Source organism: Schistocerca piceifrons, chromosome 2 (genome assembly GCF_021461385.2).
Source record: "Schistocerca piceifrons isolate TAMUIC-IGC-003096 chromosome 2, iqSchPice1.1, whole genome shotgun sequence".
Classification (NCBI taxonomy): domain Eukaryota; kingdom Metazoa; phylum Arthropoda; class Insecta; order Orthoptera; family Acrididae; genus Schistocerca; species Schistocerca piceifrons.
In genome coordinates, this window is record NC_060139.1 from 674,135,274 (window position 1) to 674,157,201 (window position 21,928).

At 42.6% G+C, this 21,928-nt stretch overlaps 1 protein-coding gene across 1 annotated transcript in view; it reads right to left on the bottom strand.

The window, feature by feature from the left end:
- LOC124775736 overlaps positions 1-21,928 on the bottom strand; it is a 167,980-nt gene that overhangs the window by 100,407 nt on the left and 45,645 nt on the right. Inside the window, exons 3-4 of the mRNA XM_047250564.1 lie at positions 8,247-9,104; positions 2,293-2,361 (exon numbers count right to left, since the gene is read on the bottom strand). Coding sequence (XP_047106520.1) covers positions 2,293-2,361; positions 8,247-9,104 — 927 coding nt within the window. The remainder of the gene's footprint in view (positions 1-2,292; positions 2,362-8,246; positions 9,105-21,928) is intronic.

A 21,928-nucleotide genomic window follows, 5' to 3' on the forward strand; every position in this document is an offset into this window, starting at 1 on the left:
ATGATTACTAATCCCCGCCTCTATAGTGACAGCGCCGGTAATGTCAGATCTTTTTGTAGCTACAGGGTCTACAATATTTCAATTTCGTGTGGGCTGTCGAACCAGCTAGTTCAAGACAGTTTTCAGAAATTGTGTTCAAAACTACATCGAAACACTGTCCGTACCTCCTGAAAAGAATCTATGGACGTTCGAGTCTATACTGGATAGGTTAAACTGGCTTCCATCTAATACTCCATGACCTGCATATTTCCGCGATACTGAGTTTATACTTTCTTTCAATGACTTTAAAACTGTCACAACGGAATCGGGTGGCCGGTAGAAACATCCCACAGTTAACTATATTTCACCTAGGCCTATTATACACGTCCGTATAACATGAATGTCATACCCAAATTCTACCTCAAGAGAGACAATATTTTGTCAACTGCAGTCCTCCAATGCATTGTTCGTTGCGAAGATATGAACTGCTATACCTCTTTTTAAATAGCAAGCTATACATTTTATTCGATAATCCAGTTCCTCTCCTCAAGACAAGTTCAAAATCGTATCAAAATGTACCAATCACGTAAACATGATATTAAATATACCTCACACAAATCTGACTTCGACCCTCTGTATAGCTCACCGTGTAGGTACCCTGAATAACGTAACTCTCACACTTGCTGGAGCTGACAGTAAACAAATGGAAAAAGCGAGGACAAGAAGAGATCGTTTTTCACTACCGCAAAATAGTGGAGAGAGTTCCACTGATATGGAACGCAAGTTGGGTGATAATCATTAAAACAGAGCGTTTATCTTTGCGGCGAGATCTTTTCAAGAAATTCCAATCACCAAATTTCTCCTCCGAATTCAGGAATATTTGATGAGTACCACCTACACAGCGAGAAATGACCATCGTAATGAAATAAGAAAAATCAGAGTTCGGACAGAAAGACTCAAGTGTTCCTTTTCCCCACGTACTGTTCGAGAGTGGAACGGTGGAGAAATAACCCGAAAGTGATTCGAAGAACCCTCTGCCAAGCACTTGAATGAGAACTGCTGAATATTCATGTGGATGTGAATGCAAAAAATGCACATCAGCAATCCAGCCAGCCGCCTTCACTTAAAGGTCTGTGTGAGTACAGTGCATGCCAACGAAGAGAAGATACACTGGCTACTCAGCTACGGTGAATGTAAGTTAGCAAAACGGTAATAGCAGTAATGTTTTACTATTCACAATGCTGGTACATGCAGTACAGTACTGCAGTACTTTTAAACGATATGTTAAGTACAGCAAAGGAATTCTTGATTCAAAACTGCGTCATCAAAACTTTTACGTTATTTTGGTTCAAGGTAGGAGCGCTAGAATACGGTGTGCTCTAGTTTTAGGGATGCCAGTCTCCTGTTCAAGCAGTTGTGCGCTAACGTGTGAATTTATTGCAACCTAACTGACAAATGTAACTTCGTCTGTGCGACTTCTACGACTATTCCATTCTCTTGCGTTGAAATTTCCCGTTTCCTGAAGCGCTACAACAAGACGAGAAAACATCGGTCGGGAATGTGGATTCTTGCCGGGATGGCGCTCACCGTAGGGTTGCTCTGCCTGAGCAGCGTTGAGCACTCTTTCAACCGCAATAAAAGAATAGTAATGACGATGGAGGTCTTAATCAAGGACTGCCTTTAACGTACACAACAAACAGAAAGTACTTCAGTACTGTACTGCATATACCGGTCTTGCAGATAAGACATCATTACTGCTGTTACTGTTCTGCTAATTTACATTCTCCGTAGATGGGTAACATTTCTGCCTTCTCTTCGTTGGTTTACATTGCAGTCTCACATACTTCCAACTGGAGATAGACGATTAAATGAGCGGTGTGCAGTTTCCTTGCGCTTCCATTTGTTTACTGTCAGTTCCGGCAAGTGCTAGTGCAGGGGAAGAGAGTCAGCTCCGTTTTGTGTTCTGTTTTTAATAACGTCATGTTTACTTAATGTTACGATGTGATACATTTTTGGACAGGTCTGGAGGAGATGGAGTGCGTTATGAAATGCAACAATAGGGTACTATGTAAAATGCTTACTGCTGTTGATTTCTTCGTAATAAACAAGAGAACAAATCATACTATTAAGTGTTGTTCTGGTTTCTAAGTAACATTTGCTCGATACGTTTCTTATTTGGCTTCTGGACAAAAAGTTATTTGGGGTGGCCAAGATAAACAGGTCACCAAGCGTGTGACAGTCGCCAGTCAATAAAAGCATAAGTTAAGACATTACTCCAGCACTAGAGCAATTAAAACTGCAAATCTTACTCACCATGGTCCTCATCAGCGAGTTTACATCCAGTGCCTCCTCTAGACTTTTCTGTAGGTAACTCTCCTCTGCTATGTACTTACATGTTGTTCCTGCATGTTTTCTAACGTCTTTTGTCACTAGATGCTCGTCTCGGTGTTTTCTTACTCCCTTGGAGAATCTACCATCCATTCGCCTGGATACATTTTCTGCCTCCTCCACTCCTTTTAAATTTACATTTAGTCAAAATTACACTTTTCGCCCCTGGCTGGTTCCTGATAAATTTGCTTTCTTCTCTCTTATACTTATACCCAACACACGAGGTGTGTGAGAAAAGTAATGACACTAATTTTCTATCTACCAATTTTTTTATCTTTTTCAAACAATAATATTCTCTCCTTCAAAGTAGTTCCCTTCGGCAGCTATAAACAGGCGAAGTCCTTGTTCTCAGCCTCCGTAGCAGCGCTGAAAGGTTTCAGCTGCTAGAACTTTTAGAATGTCTATCACATTCTTTTGAATCCTTCCATAAGTCCCAAAATGACGTCCTTTTAAGACATGTTTTCAATTTGCGGGAAAGTAAGAAATTCATGAGAACTCATATCATGTGAGCAGGGAAACAGTGGAACAAGAGGAGTGCCTTTTGTGGTGAAAAATTCAGTAATAGAAGTGGCCATATGGCATGGGGCACTGTCGTGACGCAGCATCCATTATCTGCAATGTCCTGTCTCACTAGACTGACCCTCTTTCTGAGGCTTTCATGGACATCTCTGTGAAACACTTGTTTGACAGATTGTCCTGCAGCAACAAACTATTTATGCATGATACCCCTACTGTCAAAAAGCAAACCAGCATTGTTTTGATCTTTGATTTGCTCAAAAAATGATTCAAAAGGCTCTGAGCACTATGGGACTTAACATCTATGGTCATCAGTCCCCTAGAACTTAGAACTACTTAAACCTAACTAACCTAAGCACATCACACAACACCCAGTCATCACGAGGCAGAGAAAATCCCTGACCCCGCCGGGAATCGAACCCGCGAACCCGGGCGCGGGACTTTGATTTGCCTATTCGAGATGTTTTCGTTCCAGCAGATTTATCAGTGTGTGACTTTTCACTTTGTCAATTTACCTCAGAATCGTACTCGAAAATCCAGTATTCATCACCTTTAATCCCACGACTGAATCATTTCTGGTCGTTGGTTATCTTCTCAAGAAGATCAACGCACAGGTTTCTTCTTTGTCCTTGTGCTTAGTTGTGAGGTTTTTCGGCACCTTTTGGCACAAACCTTTCACAAGTGCAGAGTTTCGGTCAAAATTTGATTTACAGTGGAAGTTTAATAGGTCACCCATCATCGTTAGTGTTAAACATCTGTCTGATCTCACTAGAGCGTGCACGCGTTGTACATTTTCGTCGGTTTCTGAACGTGAAGGCCTCCCTCCGCGAGATTCACGTTCAGTGTGTTCTCGGCCTTCCAAAAATTATAAGTGTTCGTGAAAGGCTTGGGCACTTGATAAGAAATGTTACCCATAGCTCTGTTTCAACGTTTCAAGGGCCACTCACGCGGATTCCCCAGGTTTAACACAAAACTTCGCAGATTCGTACCAATAGCCTCCTCCCCCCCCCCCCCCCCTTCTCTTGTGCATCATCAACAAATGGTTATGTTATGGTAGAACCAGAGACTGTAGAACCATAGACCTTGCCGTTGGTGGGGAGGCTTACGTGCCTCAGCGATACAGATAGCCGTACCGTAGGTGCAACCAGAACGGAGGGGTATCTGTTGAGAGGCCAGACAAACGTGTGGTTCCTGAAGAGGGGCAGCAGCTTTTTCAGTGGTTGCAGGGGCAACAGTCTGGATGATTCACTGATATAGCCTTGTAACAATAACCAAAACGGCCTTGCTGTGCTGGTACTGCCAAGGGCTGAAAGCAAGGGGAAACTACAGCCGTAATTTTTCCCAAGGGCATGCAGCTTTACTGTATGGTTAAATGATGATGGCGTCCTCTTGGGTAAAATATTCCGGAGGTAAAATAGTCCCCCATTCGGATGTCCGGTCGGGGACTACTCAGGAAGACTTCGTTATTAGGAGAAAGAAAACTGGCGCTCTACGGATCGGAGCGTGGAATGTCGGGCAGGTTGGTTAGAAAATTTAAAAAGGGAAATTGATAGGTTAAAGTTAGATATAGTAGGAATTAGCGAAGTTCGCTGGCAGGGGGAACAAGACTTTTGGTCAGGCGACAACAGGGTAATAAATACAAAATCAAATAGGGGTAATGCGGGAGTAGGTTTAATAATGAATAACAAAATAGGAGTGCGGGTAAGCTACTACAAACAGCATAGTGAACGCATTATTGTGGCCAAGATAGATACGACGCCCACGCCTACTAAAGTAGTACAAGTTTATATGCCAACTAGCTCTGCAGATGACGAAGAAATTGAAGAAATGTATGATGAAATAAAAGAAATTATTCAGATTGTGAAGGGAGACGAAAATTTAATAGTCATGGGTCACTGGAATTCGGTAGTAGGAAAAGGGAGAGAAGGAAACGTAGTAGGTGAATATAGATTGGGGCTAAGAAATGAAAGAGGAAGCCGCCTGGTAGAATTTTGCACAGAGCACAACTTAGTCATAGCTATCACTTGGTTCAAGAATCATCAAAGAAGGTTGTATACATGAAAGAAGCCTGGGGATACTGGAAGGTTTCAGATTGATTATATAATGGCAAGACAGAGATTTAGGAACCAGGTTTTAAATTGTAAGACATTTCCAGGGGCAGATGTGGGCTCTGACCACAGTCTATTGGTTATGAACTGTAGATTAAAACTGAAGAAACTGCAAAAAGGTGGGAATTTAAGGAGATGGGACCTGGATAAACTGACTAAACCAGAGGTTGTAGAGAGTTTCAGGGAGAGCATAAGGGAACAATTGACAGGAATGAGGGAAAGAAATACAGTAGAAGAAGAATGGGTAGTGAAGGCAGCAGATGAAGTAGTGAAGGCAGCAGAGGATCAAGTAGGTAAAAAGACGATGGCTAATAGAAATCCTTGGGTAACAGAAGAAATATTGAATTTAATTGATGAAAGGAAAAATTCAGTAAATGAAGCAGGCAAAAAGAAGTACAAACGTCTCAAAAATGGCTAGAGGACAAATGTAAAGATGTAGAGGCTTATCTCACTAGGGGTAAGATAGATACTGCCTACAGGAAAATTAAAGAGACCTTTGGAGAAAAGAGAACCACTTGTATGAATATCAAGAGCTCAGATGGAAACCCACTTCTAAGCAAAGAAGGGAAAGCAGAAAGGTGGAAGGAGTATATAGAGGGTCTATACAAGGGCGAAACTTGAGGACAATATTATGGAAATGGAAGAGGATGTAGATGAAGATGAAATGGGAGATACGATACTGCGTGAAGAGTTTGACAGATCACCGAAAGACATGTGTAAACAAGGCCCCGGGAGTAGACAATATTCCATTAGAACTACTGACGGCATTGGGAGAGCCAGTCTTGACAAAACTCTACCAGCTGGTGAGCAAGGTGTATGAGACAGCCGAAATACCGTCAGACTTCAAGAAGAATATAATAATACCAATCCCAAAGAAAGCAGGTGTTGACAGATGTGAAAATTACCGAACTGTCAGTTTAATAAGTCACGGATGCAAAATACTAACGCGAATTCTTTACAGACGAATGGAAAAACTGGTAGAAGCCGACCTCGGGGAAGATCAGTTTGGATTCTGTTGAACTATTGGAACACGTGAGGCAATACTGACCGTACGACTTATCTTAGAAGCTAGATTGAGGAAAGGCAAACCTACGTTTTTAGCATTTGTAGACTTAGAGAAAGCTTTTGACAATGTTGACTGGAATACTCTCTTTCAAATTGTGGAGGTGGCAGGGGTAAAATACAGGGAGGGAAAGGCTATTTACAATCTTTACAGAAAGCAGATGGCAGTTATAAGAGTCGAGGGACATGAAAGGGAAGCAGTGGTTGGGAAGGGAGTGAGACAGGGTTGTAGCCTCTCCCCGATGTTATTCAATCTGTATATTGAGCAAGCAGTGAAGGAAACAAAAGAAAAATTCGGAGTAGGTATTAAAATCCATGGAGATGAAATAAAAAAGTTGAAGTTCGCCGATGACATTGTAATTCTGTCAGAGACAGCAAAGGACCTGGAAGAGAAGTTAAACGGAATGGATAGTGTCTTGAAAGGAGAATATAAGATGAACATCAACAAAAGCAAAACGAGGATAATGGAATGTAGTCGAATTAAGTCGGGTGATGCTGAAGAAATTAGATTAGGAAATGAGGCACTTAAAGTAGTAAACGAGTTTTGCTATTTGGGGATCAAAATAACCGATGATGGTCTAAGTAGAGGGGATATAAAATGTAGACTGGCAATGGCAAGGAAAGCGTTTCTGAAGAAGAGAAATTTGTTAACATCGAGTTCAGATTTAAGTGTCAGGAAGTCGTTTCTGAAAGTATTTGTATGGAGCGTAGCCATGTATGGAAGTGAAACATGGACGATAAATAGTTTAGACAAGAAGAGAATAGAAGCTTCCGAAATGTGGTGCTACAGAAGAATGCTGAAGATTGGATGGGTAAATCATATAACTAATGAGGAGGTGTTGAATAGGATTGGGGAGAAGAGATGTTTGTTGCGCAACTTGACTAGAAGAAGGGATCGGTTGGTAGGACATGTTCTGAGGCATCAAGGGATTACCAGTGTAGTACTGGAGGGAAGCGTGGAGGGTAAAAATCGTAGAGGGAGACCAAGAGATGAATACACTAAACAGATTCAGAAGGATGTAGGTTGCAGTAGGTATTGGGAGATGAAGAAGCTTGCACAGATAGAGTAGCATGGAGAGCTGCATTAAACCAGTCTCAGGACTGAAGACCGCAACAACAACGGTAGTTTATGTAAAACGATTGGAATATGAATTTAGTGATAATAGTGGATACTGTTTCTTGGACGTTTAGTTTTACTTTATTTCATATCCTTATGCAAATATGATTAGTTTTTGATGTATAGGAAAACTGATAACAATTTCATCGATTTGTGATATTAAATACTTTTTATTCGTTGTACACACAAATTCAAGAGCAACATACGTCAACCAAAAAGCAGCACTGTTTGTTAGACACCATGGTTAATGAGGTACATTCAGTCTATCACGTTTCAGTTCGTTAGCTTCATTTGCTGGATTTTCTTTTGAAAGTCATTGCTAAATGTGAACTACATAGTACTACAATCAATTTTATGAAACAATTTCTTTGTGTGTGAAACGGAGAAGCTATATTTCAACATTACATTGTTACATTTGTTGATATCAGTGTAGTCATCTATTATATTCGTTCTTTGGTTTCACAGGTGGATAGCAGTACCACATACCATGGCTCGCTGTAGGAAACTGTCACTTGTGATGCCCATGTCACTGCGAAAAATGAGGGGCTTCATCATGTCATTAATATGGCGTCATTCGTTGACTAACAGCTAGTCGAAAGATACTGACGGGAACTGGACCAATCCTGCACACCTCCTGATTTTGTTAGCGCAGTGATGCATCGAGTGAACCACCCAAAACCGTATCAATTGTCCCGCAATTACTGGCGAACTCACTTGCATCGCTTTATGAGGTCGTGGATCACTTGCTAACGAGTTATCAGATGCGGGTAGCCAGCCAATATCAGCACGTTGAACTTGAGCTGTCTTGAAGTTTATTATCATAAATTATATTTGAATTCAAAACCAGATTCTAAAGTAGGCGTAGAGACGCAATGGACGTGCACGTTTACATAACACTACGACAGTACACCAGATTCAGCGTGTTTACTTGTGAGACGATATTCCGCAAAACACAAGTGCTAAACCTTGGTAGCGTCGTTAGTCGGCATGCTTTGTAGGGAAATGTCTGGGAGGCATCAGTAGTTCGAACTGAGACGAGCAGTTTGTGAGTGATCCTAGTTGTAGGAGTGTCGCACGAGCAGCCACACACTGCAGGTGATGGTCATCAGTTTAAGAGCCGACGTCGCCTCCGCGCCGGACAGCGAAAAGGTTCCCTCCACCGCGAGGTCAAGGTAAGGCACTTTGGCATTGAATTCCACGTACTCGCAGCAGTAAGCCCGGCCGGCCGTCTGGTTGGTCGGTTTCCAGTGCAGCCAGTTCACTCTGCAGGAGTCCTGCTTACATAATCTGTACTCTTCTGGAAGCTTACTGGAACTGAGGTAGGGATTGTTTACGCCCACGAACACAATCGCCCGCTTAGATTTCGGCTCGTAGACGACCTTCCAGAAGAGCTTAGGCACCGGCACCTTCCTCCCCGACGTGCCTACGTATAAGTAGATGTCCGTCTGGTTGCCGTTCTTGTCCGCGAGTTGCAGTGTACCGTAAGTGCCTGTGTACACCTCAAGGTCGAAGTTGTTCTTGCTGGCGAAGTCGCGCACGTCCAGCTCCAGCTGGTTCCAGTTGCCGGAGTTGAAGGCGTACCACTGTGGGGCCGAGTTGGCGTAGTGGAAGGTCGCCGACTGCTGCACACCGAGCCCAAAGTCCGCCTTGGCGGCCAGGTGTCCTCTGCTGAGGTAGTTCTTGCTCAAGTTATCGGGGGTGGCACCTAGCAGATTCACGAGGGTGTCCCGCTGAGTCCTGTACTGGTTTGACATGTCCACTGAGCCGTACAGTTGGCCCTGCTGCCATTGATCGGGTCTGGGGAAGGAGGCCTGGAAGCCCTTGATGCCGGCGACGACGGTGGCATTTGTGTACAACGGTGTCAGCTTCTCCGTGTCGAAGCACACTTCGTACAGTTTGTAGAACTCCTCCTCCACCGTGAAGCCGATCTGTACCTGTTTCGAAGACGTTTATCACATTACTTAAGGTTCAAAAGCATTTAAAAAAAGAATTCTGTATTACACAATGGCTTAATTTATCTACTCAGGCACATCAAAGAGCTCAGTATCAGAACTATACAGACATTAGATGAAAGTAAACTAAGATAGTTAGTTAGTTGATTAGTTACGTGTAGACTTCATCAGACCAAAGGGCTCAGTTTCAGAACTATACAGACTGTGGGGCACAGTAAACTAACAAGGGGAGGCCGCCAATTGTGAAATTCAGAACCGATTCATACTGCGCATAATAAAAGCTCATGGGCAGAGGTGTAATGGGGCAAAGCACCAAGATGCACTTCTCAGCCGTTCTCGAGAAAATCGACAGTTAAAAGAAACCGTTGCGGTGAAATACTCTCTACGATTAGTAATTTTCTACAGCTTGGTGGTGCAGCGGTAAGCGCTCGGGTTCGTAATCCGAAGGTCGCCGGATCGAATCTCGCTCCACGCAACTTTTTTTTAGTATTTGTTTTTTGTAATTCATATATATATATAATCTCCAGGCAATCAGTTCCAACAATTATGCATATAATAAGTTGTTGAAAGTAGCTTGTCGTGGAAAAACTGGCGACTTCGAACATCATTATGTTTTCCGCAAACAAAGTTGTATTTCACAAATGTTATTAATTGTCTTCATAATGTTAACCACGTATAGTTAACGGAAGACGTAGAAACCAATACGTATAGCGTAAGTCAAACCTTCGAATTAGAATAGACCCCACGAACTTGCTGTGGCAGGTATGAAATATAAACTCCGTTACTCGCTCGTTACACTTGAAGGACAGATGTTGAATGGGCCGAAACGAGCCACCCCATAAAAGCGTAGTTGCCTGCTAACTTCGAAAGAAGGTAGATACGGTCCCTAGCGCAACTTATAACATCGTCGAAAATCGGTGCGGACGGGACAGCTTTGGTACATTCTGTTAAACAAACGGAAAAATGGAGGCGGTAGAATTGGAGAGCGATCCGCCTTCAGCAACATGCATAAGCAATTCATTCAAATATATATATATTTGAATTGCAAAAAACTAATAACAAAAAAAATATTGCATGGCGCGAGATTCGATCCGGCGACCTTCGGATTACGAACCCCAGCGCTTACCGCTGCGCTATGACGCTGTAGAAAATCATTAATGGTAGAGAGTATTTCACCGCAACGGTTTCTTTTAACTGTCGATTTTCTCGAGAACGGCTGAGAAGTGCATTTTGGTGCTTTGCCACATTACACCTCTGGCCATGAGCTTTTATTGTGCGCAGTATGAATCGAATCTGAATTTCACAATTGGCGGCCTCCCCTTGTAAGATAGTTATTTAGTTGACTAGTTACATGTATAATGAGACTTCATCACACATAATGAGTATTGCAGTGCCCTATAACGTACAGAATAGAATACACTGGGTTTTCCTAAATTTAAGAGAGACCGCCTGCGGATAACCGGTCAATAACAATTCCAAACTTATTATTTGCAGTCTAACAGCTGCATTATGCAATACACAACTGTAACAGTATATTTTATTACAGACGGTCGATTTCGGCCTTAAATCCGACCATCATAGAGTCCAGAAACCATCCCAGCTATGCATTTCCGTTATTGGAATAACAAATGTACATTGCTCCGCCACGAACATTAGTTGCACATAAACAGCCGCGCGGAGTGGCCGTGTGGTTTGAGGCGAAATGTCACGGATTGCGAGGCCCCTCCCGCCAGAGGTTCGAGTCCTCCCTCGGACATGAGTGTGTGTGTGTTATTAGCATAAGTTAGTTTAAGTTAGCATACGTAGTGTGTAAGTTTAGGGACCGATGACCTCAGCAGTTTGATCCCTTAAGAATGCACACACATTTGAACATTTTTTAGTTTGTGTAATGACACAAACTCTATGAGGTTGAATGGACATAATGGTACATATATATAGCTACTATGAGTGATGGAACAATTCACATCCTATAATTGTCATTCTAGTTACGCAAATGCAAAGCTGAGATGGTTTCTGGACTCGATGACGATCCGATCCTTGACCGATCGTCTCTAACGAAATACACTGTTACGCCTGTGAACTGCGTGATATAGTCCTTAACGTGCATTAAAGCTGTGCAACGCCACATCCATAAAATATTTGTAATATTATTTACAGTTATATTTGTCATGTATGTAGGAAAAATTCCATCTTTGGCAAATAACCAAGCACGTTACTCCTATTCAAGTTAGGCATCATTAGTGGTCTATAATATAAACAAAATAACTTAATTATACATATTTTGTTGGATCTGTAGCCATCCTGATTTAAAATGTTTCACTATTTACAAGCATATAGTTTTTTCTATCCTTTTCACTTATCCATTTGTTCTTCTGTAGGCACTAGATGAAAATCTCCAGTGTATAGGTCACTTTTATAAATCACAACACATAAGCTATCCCCTTGCCCACTGCACATGTCTTGCTCACTAGCTATAGAGTGGCTGAGAGATCATGAGAGCTGTAGAGCAGAGGGTGTCCAACTAACTGCATGTGGCGCAAAGAAAGTGTCATTGGGGCCCAAGAATTAAGCACCTGTCACACGACCAATAAAATAATTAAAAAATTAAAGTTACAACAAATTCGATATCTTCTATTTTAAACTCTCTCTCTATACGATGCTATTCTCTTATCGAGCCATATCATTTTTTTTTTCCTCTCTGCAGTTATTGTTAGTGCTAAGCATATTATGCGCAACCCAAAAATACTCGTCTTCTTCCAATGTGGCATAGGTGAGATAAAAGGTTGGACAAACTTGCTATAGAAGGTAGGAGTGGAGCAGGGTGTTGGGTATTGGGACGGAGGGAGGGGGTGCAATGAGGACATTCAGTATGCATGTGTGTGTCTGTCTTTTTTGTATATTTGTTTCCTTGTCTCTTTCATTTCTTTTGTAGTATGTTATGAACTAATGGGAATACTGTACTCCTGCTGTTGCTTTTTTATACACAGCTCCCTGCAATGGAACTCTATTCTTCGTCCTCAAGGAACTATCAGGCAACACCAACCTGCAAACACACACACAAACAAACATACACACGAAACTAAATAATTAAACAAAACCCACAGACCTTCAGCTACTTAGATGCACACGCACACACACACACACACACACACACACACACACACACACACACACACATACACATACACATACAATGGCAAATACACCTGACAAAAATTCAAACCTCCCGCCCAGAAAACGTTCAGCTGTTTCCCTGACCTCCGTCTTGTATTTGCAGTTTGTAAACAGTGACACTGTAAGTCACGTAGTGCAGTTTTTCGTATTAAGATAATTGGGAACCAGAAAAAATAAGGGAAACGTATTACAAAGACAGATACAAACATGCACTCTTCCTCATAGAATTAATTAACGTTAGGCCTAAGCACAAAATCCCCAGCCGTACAATTTCGAAATATATAACTTTTCTGCATTATGCTCTATAACATTGCAGATGAAAAACTGTGAAATAAAAAAAGTATAATGCAAAACATAAAAAAACATGGAAACGACAGCATGTGGTAGCAATGTACAGTCTTAGATGTAAAAACTGACCGCAGGCCAGTCGCCACTGAGACTAAGTCCCAGTCGTTCACTTAAGGTGACCAATAAAACCGACCGCCCCTGACAACGGCCATCTACATAATCTGGCAACACTGTAAGATGCGGAAGTGTCAGGCGGAAGTATTGTCTACTTCCGAGATCTTCTTAGTGTGTGTGAGCCTGCGGTTTTGCGGTGCCAGCACGGCAGCTCAGCGTGTTCGGTCAGAGGGTTTAGCTACCCTCTGTAATAAAAAACTGAGTGAACGAATAAACGAACAACCTGAACAGGCGTCATCGGACGTCCGCCACGAACAGTCTAGAACAAAATGTCAAAAAAAAAAGGTAGCCCTTGTGCATTTTAAACTTGTGGCGTGTTCGCGGCCGACTGTGTCTCCTTTCATTTTACATTTTTTTTTTTTTACCACACTTCGGCCCTCGGCTAAAGTTATCAGTCTGATTGAACATAGAAGATAATTCGCTTTATACTGCGCCGGCCGCGGTGATTCAGAGGTTCTAGGCGCTAATATAATTGCGTAGGCTTCCGCGGCGAGAGTCAGTCGATATAAAAGTTTTCTGGGTTTGCAATGCTACTGTCATCGTAGACACCTTGCAGTACGAAGACAAGATGAAAGAATTATTAAATGATCCCATCTACAAAGAACTAAGGGTGGAACCTACGGCGAAGATGATTCGAAAGACGCAGGCCGCGATTAAGGACTCGAGAATTGACGCTGACACAGCCAAGGGTCTTATTCCCAGAGTACCAGTCTCTCCTAGAATTTATGGTGTTCCAAAGATACATAAGGAAAGTTTTCCTTTGAGGCCAATAGTGAATGCGATCAATTCGCCTACTATGGCAAAGTACCTAGCCTGCAAACTAAGACGTCTAGTTGGCAAGACGGACTCTTGTGTGAAGAACTCGACACACTTTATAGAACGCCTAAAGGGAGAAACAATTTTACCTACGGACATCATGGTCAGCTTTGACGTGAAATCACTATTTACGAACGTGCCACTAGATGAAACTATCCGTATCCTTCAGGAGCTTGTCCCGCCAGACATATGCGACCTGGTTGAGTTGTGCCTGACCAACTTACTTCAAATGGCAAGGAAAATACTACGAGCAGACAGACGGCGTAGCAATGGGGTCTCCCCTGTCTCCGCTGGCAGCCGACATATTCATGGAAGCCTTTGACGCAACGGCCCTCGGTTCAGCTCCTTTACGCCCAAGTTGCTGATTCCGATACGTGGACGACTCGTTCGCTATATGGCCTCATGGTGAAACGGAACTACACAAGTTTCACGAATATTTGAACAATGTGCACAGGAAGATACAGTTCAAGCTGGAAGTAGAAAAGAATGGTGCTATTCCATTTCTAGACGTCGAAGTGTACAGGAGAACGGAGGGCACACTGGGGCACAGAGTATATCGCAAGCCTACACATACAGACCGGTATCTGTACTCCCAATCCTACCACCACCCAGCGCAGAAGAACTCTGACATCCGCTCTTTGGCAATCCGTGCGCAGCGCCTAAGTGATGCTCAAAACATCACACCTGAGCTTAAAAGGTTACGCACAATGATTCTAGCCAATGGCTACAGCCATAAGTCGATAAACACAGCCATGTCGACGAACACAATCAAGAAAGATAAGCAAGAAATAGACAAACTGCAGCCAGCAGTGCGTTTACCCTACGTGAAAAACGTTACTGACCGAATAGGCAAACACATTCGCCGCGTTGGGGTGCAGCCTGTCTTCTATAGTCGTCGTAGGATCCAGGACGTGCTAGGCCCCATCTTGGCTGCCAGTAATCAGAGGCCAAGAGACCGCACTGTCAACACGAGGCACGAGCACTACCGGCGAGTAACTGCCGCCGCGCGGCCGATGTCCAGCAGTTGGTAAACAGCAGCAAAGTTCTCATTCGACGGTGACCACCAATCATGGTACATAACACAAGAGCCAATAGACAACGGAGGTCACGTTCTCCCTCCAACGCAATAACCTATTAAAATAAAGTTCCCTCTCCTTCTTCCTTAAGAGACCAATGAAACCAACTACTTTTCAAAATTTGACGTAATGGCATGTGCAGTGAACACTAACAACAAAATATAAAAGACACTGCATAGCTAGGGCGCACCATTAGACCCAGATGAAGGCCGCTGCAGTCGTGGCCGAAACATTGGTTTTCCTCCAGAAGCAGTAGTTTTTACATTATGATGCGGTACCAAACCCAGAAAACTTTTATGTCGAGGTTCTAGGCGCTTCAGTCCGGAACCACGGGGCTGCTACGGCCGCAGGTTCGAATCCTGCCTCGGGCATGGGTGTGCGTGATGTCCTTAGGTTAGTTAGGTTTACGTAGTTCTATGTCTAGGGGACTGATGACCTCAGATGTTAAGTCCCATAGTGCTTAGAGCCATTTGAACCATTTGAACGTAACCCTAACAAACTCAAATCAAATGCAAATGACGTTCAAAGTTGATTTTTCAAAAGGGCCAGTCATAATGCACGCTCAGTGGAATCTAGGGTCAAGAGGTGGTGTTATCACACTGATTGAGGATGGATATCACTGCTCGTCTGAAGCTGATGAGAGGTGCGGAGTACCGAAGAAGACGGCCAGGCGTTGGTGGAAAAAATATATCTAAACAGGCCCTATCGGGCGGAAAAGTGGGAGTGGACGAGCCCGTGTGTCCAGTGAGAGGGACGACCAATGTATGTTCGACAATATATACTCCAATCCATTCCTCAGTTGCCGTCAAATGGGGGAGGCTTCTCAGTCTGCTGGTAGTGCAAGAACTGTGAGAAGGAGACTGAAAGATCATGGACTTTTATGCCGAAGAGCTGCTATGAAGTAACGCTTGACGATCAAAAGATCGACTGTATGGCTTTTGCGGAAGATATATCGAGTTTGACTCGAGCAGAGTAGTATTTCCAGACGACAAAATATTTTCTTCTGTTACCTAGGCTCCGGTTCAGGTGAGATATTAATAAAATTATTGTATATAGTATCGTAAATGAAATTTTTTTCGTTAGAAGTGACTTTACGATATTTTAGTGCAGAGTAGCTGTTGTAAAATGCTTTTCTTGTTTTGTCGTTAAATTTGTTTGGTATCGCCTTTGTTACAAACGTGGTTGTGTTGAATTCGTCAGCGTTTTTATTAACATATAAACGCTTTTGATATTGTAGGTGTACCGGCCACGGGGAGAGCATATCAGTCCGAAATATCTCGTGGAAAGAGAGAGAAGTGTACGCTTTTCTGTTGGCGTTTGGGGCTACATCTCGGCTTGGGGAGCTGAGCCCCTATAGCATATTGAGGGGAATCTCAACGGAGAGGCGTATGTTAAAATTTTAGAACATATAACGAAGCCAAGCGCTGAGCTGCCGTATCCTCAAGGAGACATACATTTCCTGCAGATATGAACAACTAGTAGCATGAAAGCTGTTTCATAGTTGGCAAATACTGATTCACTCTTTTCCTATGGCCTACAATTTATTGAAGAAACCATTATATTCCGTCGTTTGGTAGTCTCTTGATGTTCCCGATATCGTTGTTGCATTTTGTTCTGGTCATGATGTCCTGAAAGTAGAGATTCCTCTTCGCCCTCGTAGCCCCTAGTCGCACACTTTGTCCGTAAATAATGATGTATATAAGGATATATTAAATGATTTGCATTTGCTTCTGTTTATTTTCTCCATTTTCCTTTCTTTGCGTCTCGTAGTGCTTTCAGATTTTTCATTGTTTCCATCCATATTGCTCAACATGATTAACTTTTAGTTTCCACTGCTGCGTTGATCGCATTAGTAATTTTCTTCGTTGCCGTCCATTCTGTGGTCTGCTTAATGAGATGTTACTTTGACTCTTCTCTTTCATAATGCATTGGAGGGCACCTGAATGGTCATTTTTATTTTCTGAATTTTCTACTGCTGCTAATACTATTATTATTATTAACAACTTATTTACATTGTTTAGACACATACAGGATCACATAAAGCAAATTATGATCTGTTGTGGTTATTTTTCTTGTTCTTCCAGAACTCTTTCATCTCGCTGTGTTTAGCGCGACGTCCTCCTGTTCATTCTGTCCTAGTTACTTTAGGTTTATCTTCTGGTACAGTTTCCCAACGGTGGATTTTTATGTCTGAAGACTTTTTGGTCGTCGATGTCTGCGGGTGTGATGTTGGCATTTTTGAGATCAGTTTGGACTTACTTGATCCAGACTTGTGGTTTTTGGTTTCCGTAGATACATCAATATTTTCTTTGTTAGTAAGCTGTCATCTAATCTCGTGATGTGACTGTAGAAATTCAGTCGTCGTTCGCGGATATCTGTTTCGATGTTGGAGTATTTTTCTATTACTGTGTGTGATTTTAGACGATATCCTTCATCTGCGAGTTTTAGCCCATGGGTTTTTCGAGTGATTTTCTTTTCACCTTTCTTGATATTCTCGAGGTCCCCTTCGTAAATCAGGTTTAGAATTTCGCTGGCACAGAGTGTTTCACGTTTGATAACAGTCGTGTAGTCTCGAATTTTGGTTTTGATGTTCAAACATTTGTAGATGCCCGCGATTTTTCCATGTGCTTTCCGTATTTTCAATTCACGTGTTTTTTGTTCACCTAAGTATTTAAAGTAGGTGACTTGTTTATTGTGCCATATTCCGTGATCAGATTTTGTGTTTTGTTGCCATGAATTTGGTTTCTGAGAAAGAAATTTGTAGTCCAACTTTCTCGGCACATTCTTTGCGGACCTCGATCTGATGAATTGCTGTTTTGTTCATCTCCGGAAAGGATCGTAAGATCGTCAGCAAAGGCTAGGCGTGTGACGTCGATGTTATGGTGCTGTCTACCTGGCCTGGTGGGTATGCAGATGTTTCTGTTTCTCGTTTCTTTTTCCCATTCTTTGATTACTGTATCTAGGACGATGTTGAAGAATAATGGGGAGAGGCCAACGACCTGCCGGACGCCAGTCTTAATGGAGAAGGGTTGTGAGATTTCTCCGTTGAATTAGACTTTGGAAGTTGTGTCTGTTAGCGTTTGTTGGATGCGTCGTTGTGTTTCAGGGTCGAGATTAATTTCTTCGAATATCTTAAAAAAGAATTGTCGGTCGATGGAGTAGTAGGCTTTCTGAAGTCAACGAACGTGCAGATGGTTGAAAGATTTCTTATGGCTCGTATTTTCAGTGTGGATTTCAAGTTGAAAATTTGTTCGGTGGGAACAAATCTGTGTGGTCTGAATCCCGCTTGGTATTCACCAATTAGGCGTTCGACTTGTTCTTGTGTGCGTTGTAAGAGGCACTCGGAGATGATTTTGTAATGGACTGAAAGGAGAGAAATTCCTCTGTAGCTACTCACATCAGATTCGTCTCCTTTTTTGTGGAGTGGGTGGATCAGTGCACATTGCACATTTCCAGTCGTCTGGGAGTTTTTCACTTCGCCAGATTTCTTTAATGATCCGTGTGATTTCCTGTAGTGATCGTGGTCCAAGACTTTTCAGTAGTTCTGCTATGATTCCGTCTTCTCCTGACGACTTTCCGTTCTTGAGTGTTTTGATGTGGGGCTGGATTTCTTCTTGGCCCGGTGGATCGGCATCGGGATTTGTGTACCTTCGCGATATGAGTGGGAATCGTATGGGTGGTTCGGTGTAGTTAAGGAGATCGGAAACGTAGTATGCCAATTATTCACAGTTTTCCTGATTAGTGAGGGCGAGTTTTCCATTTTGTTTCTTGAAGGTCAAATTTTATGGTGAGTAACCTTTAATTTGGTCTGCGAAAGTTCTATAGGGTCTGCTGTTGTAGTTCCTGAAACTGTCTTCAACTGATTTCAGCTGTTCGGTGATGTAGCTACGTTTGGTTTTTCTGATAGTTCTGTTTGGCTGTTTGCGGATGTCTAGGATGTGTTGTAGGGTTCCTGTCGACTTGTTGCTGTTTGTGTTTTTGGAAGGTGAGTCGGCAGTTGATGATGGCTTGATCGCAGCTGAAGTCCAAAATGGTACTGAAACAGAGGATGACAGACTAAAGGCCGAAATACTAAATGTCGTTTTCCAAAGCTGTTTCTCTAGATTGTCGAACAAATGACAAAATGGTAGATATCAAAATAGACGGCAGGGGGTTGGAGAAACAATTAAAATCGCTCAAAAGAGGAAAGGCCGCTGGACCTGATGGGATACCAGTTCGATTTTACACAGAGTACGCGAAGGAACTTGCCCCTCTTCTTGCAGCGGTGTAGCGAAGGTCTCTAGAAGAACGTAGCGTTCCAAAGGATTGGAAAAGGGCACAGGTCATCCCCGTTTTCAAGAAGGGACGTCGAACAGATGTGCAGAACTATAGACCTATATCTCTAACGTCTATCAGTTGTAGAATTTTGGAACACGTATTATGTTCGAGTATGATGACTTTTCTGGAGACTGTAGGAATCAGCATGGGTTTCGAAAAAGACGATCGTGTGAAACCCAGCTCGCGCTATTCGTCCACGAGACTCAGAGGGCCATAGACACGGGTTCCCAGGTAGATGCTGTGTTTCTTGACTTCCGCAGGGCGTTCGATACAGTTCTCCACAGTCGTTTAATGAACAAAGTAAGACCATATGGACTATCAGACCAATTGTGTGATTGGATTGAAGAGTTCCTAGATAACAGAACGCAGCATGTCATTCTTAATGGAGAGAAGTCTTCCGAAGTAAGAGTGATTTCCGGTGTGCCGCAGGGGAGTGTCGTAGGACCGTTGCTATTCACAATATACGTGAATGACCTTGTGGATGAAATCGGAAGATCACTGAGGCTTTTTGCGGATGATGCTGTGGTGTATCGAGAGGTTGTAACAATGGAAAATTGTACTGAAATGCAGGAGGATCTGCAGCGAATTGACGCTTGGTGCAGGGAATGGCAATTGAATCTCAATGCAGACAAGTGTAATGTGCTGCGAATACATAGAAATAAAGATCCCATATCATTTAACTACAATATAGCAGGTCAGAAACTGGAAGCAGTTAATTCCATAAATTATTTGGGAGTACGCATTAGGAGTGATTTAAAATGATCATATAAAGTTGATCGTCGCTAAAGCAGATGCCAGACTGAGATTCATTGGAAGAATTCTAAGGAAATGCAATCCGAAAACAAAGAAAGTAGGTTACAGTACGCTTGTTCGCCCACTGCTTGAATACTGCTCAGCAGTGTGGTATCCGTACCAGATAGGGTTGATAGAAGAGATAGAGAAGATCCAACGGAGAGCAGCGCGCTTCGTTACAGGATCATTTAGTAATCGCGAAAGCGTTACGGAGATGATAGATAAACTCCAGTGGAAGACTCTGCAGAAGAGACACTCAGTAGCTCTGTACGGGCTTTTGTTAAAGTTACGTGAACATACCTTCACCGAAGAATCAAGCAGTATATCGCTCCCTCCTACGTATATCTTGCGAAGAGACCATGAGGATAAAATCAGAGAGATTAGAGCCCACACAGAAGCATACCGACAATCCTTCTTTCCAGGAACAATACGAGACTGGAATAGAAGGGAGAACCGGTAGAGGTACTCAAGGTACCCTCCGCCACACACCGTCGGGTGGCTTGCGGAGTATGGATGTAGAGATAGATGTAGATGAGTGTTTTGCCTTTTTTAAGTAGGGTTAGTTCTTTGGCTTTTCTAATAATTTTGCTGCAGAAGTCAGTCCCGTTATTCGTCGGTTCTTTTTCCCATTCTTCTGTGAGGCTGGTTTCTTGAATTTGGTTTCTTGAATTTTGGATGTGTCGAATTTGTGAATGCAGAGATTTTTGAGGTGAATTCTCTTCGGAGAGAATTTCACCTTAACTCGTGTGAGGTAGTAGTCTGAGTCAAAGTTCGCGCCTCGTCGAACTTGATTATAGTGGATGATTCTGTAGTTGGCGTAGGAGATGGCATCGTGGTCGATCTGGTATTCGCCAATGCGCTGGGTCGGGGATTTGCAGGTTTTCTGTTTTTCTGGTTTCTTCCTAAAGTGAGTAGACATCATTTTGTTGTTGGCAAATGTCAATCAGAAGTGTGCCGTTGATGTTAGTGTTTTGGTGTGCTGAATTTTTGCAGATAATTTTTCTATTAGTATTTTCCTGTTCCAAATTGAGCGTTGAAGCCCCCCATTAGGATATTTATCATCTTGGTGAATTTTGCTCATGGTTTTTCCGAGAGTATTCCAGAATTTTTCGACATTTTCGGGGTTTTTCTTATTTTTGTTGTTATTGGGGGCATGTGCATTGATGAGTGTATATTTTTTATTGGTGCTCTGAATGCGCATAGTCATGAGTCGGTTGTTGATGATTGTGATTACTTTAACAGAGTTGATGATGGATCTGTGTACGAGAAATGCCATGCTGAAGATTAATACGCCTTTCGCTGCCTTTTGTTGTGTTTTCCTCTTGAGGATGCGATAGTCATTGTTTCTTGAAAAGCAAGGATGAGAACATGTTGTTGGTCGATTTCGTAAGTGAGATTATGTAGTTTTCCTTTTTGGATCAATGTATTGATATTTGGTGTTCCAATGAATGTTTTCTGCTTGTAGGGAAGTTTACCAGAGATCTCCGATATTCTCTGCTGTGCTCGCCTGGACTCAGAATCCGAAAGTGCAGTTGTACGCCTGTCGACGGGCGGGTTGTGTACCGCCTGCGCTAAAGGTGAAATTACTTGCAGTGTTCGCGTTTGTTTGTGTTTCATTAGTTTGGCCTGAATGATACCAGGACCGGATAGGACCAGAAGTTGTTGAAGCCTTTGGAACCAAATGTCTTCAGCCGAGCTCATTGAGCTAACAGACGCTGACCAGAGTACTGGTGATATTCACTCAGACGTGTCTGGATTGTGGGTTTAAAGTACTGAATAGCCGTTGAGGATTCTGTTAATATTTGATCGACCCCAAGTATTTGATTTCCTCGGTACCACCCATATCTGGGAGGATTCCCCTATCTGCCACCTGGGGAGGCGCCCGATGGAGGATCTAACAACCTCATTATTATTATCATTATTACTATTATTATTATTACATCAGCAAATCCGATTTGATCTATCTTTCCACCACTGAAACAGATGCGTTTTTTTCGATTCAAAGTTTACATTACATAAATATAGGTTATAATTACGTTACCCTACCGCAAGTAGACATATTCGCCACTTTTTCTTAGACTTATTTTTCTTAGACAGTTGCTACCTGTTACTCCATCAAAGTAATTGATGTGTGCAGCATTGTTACAATACAGACGTTCAAATTATCCG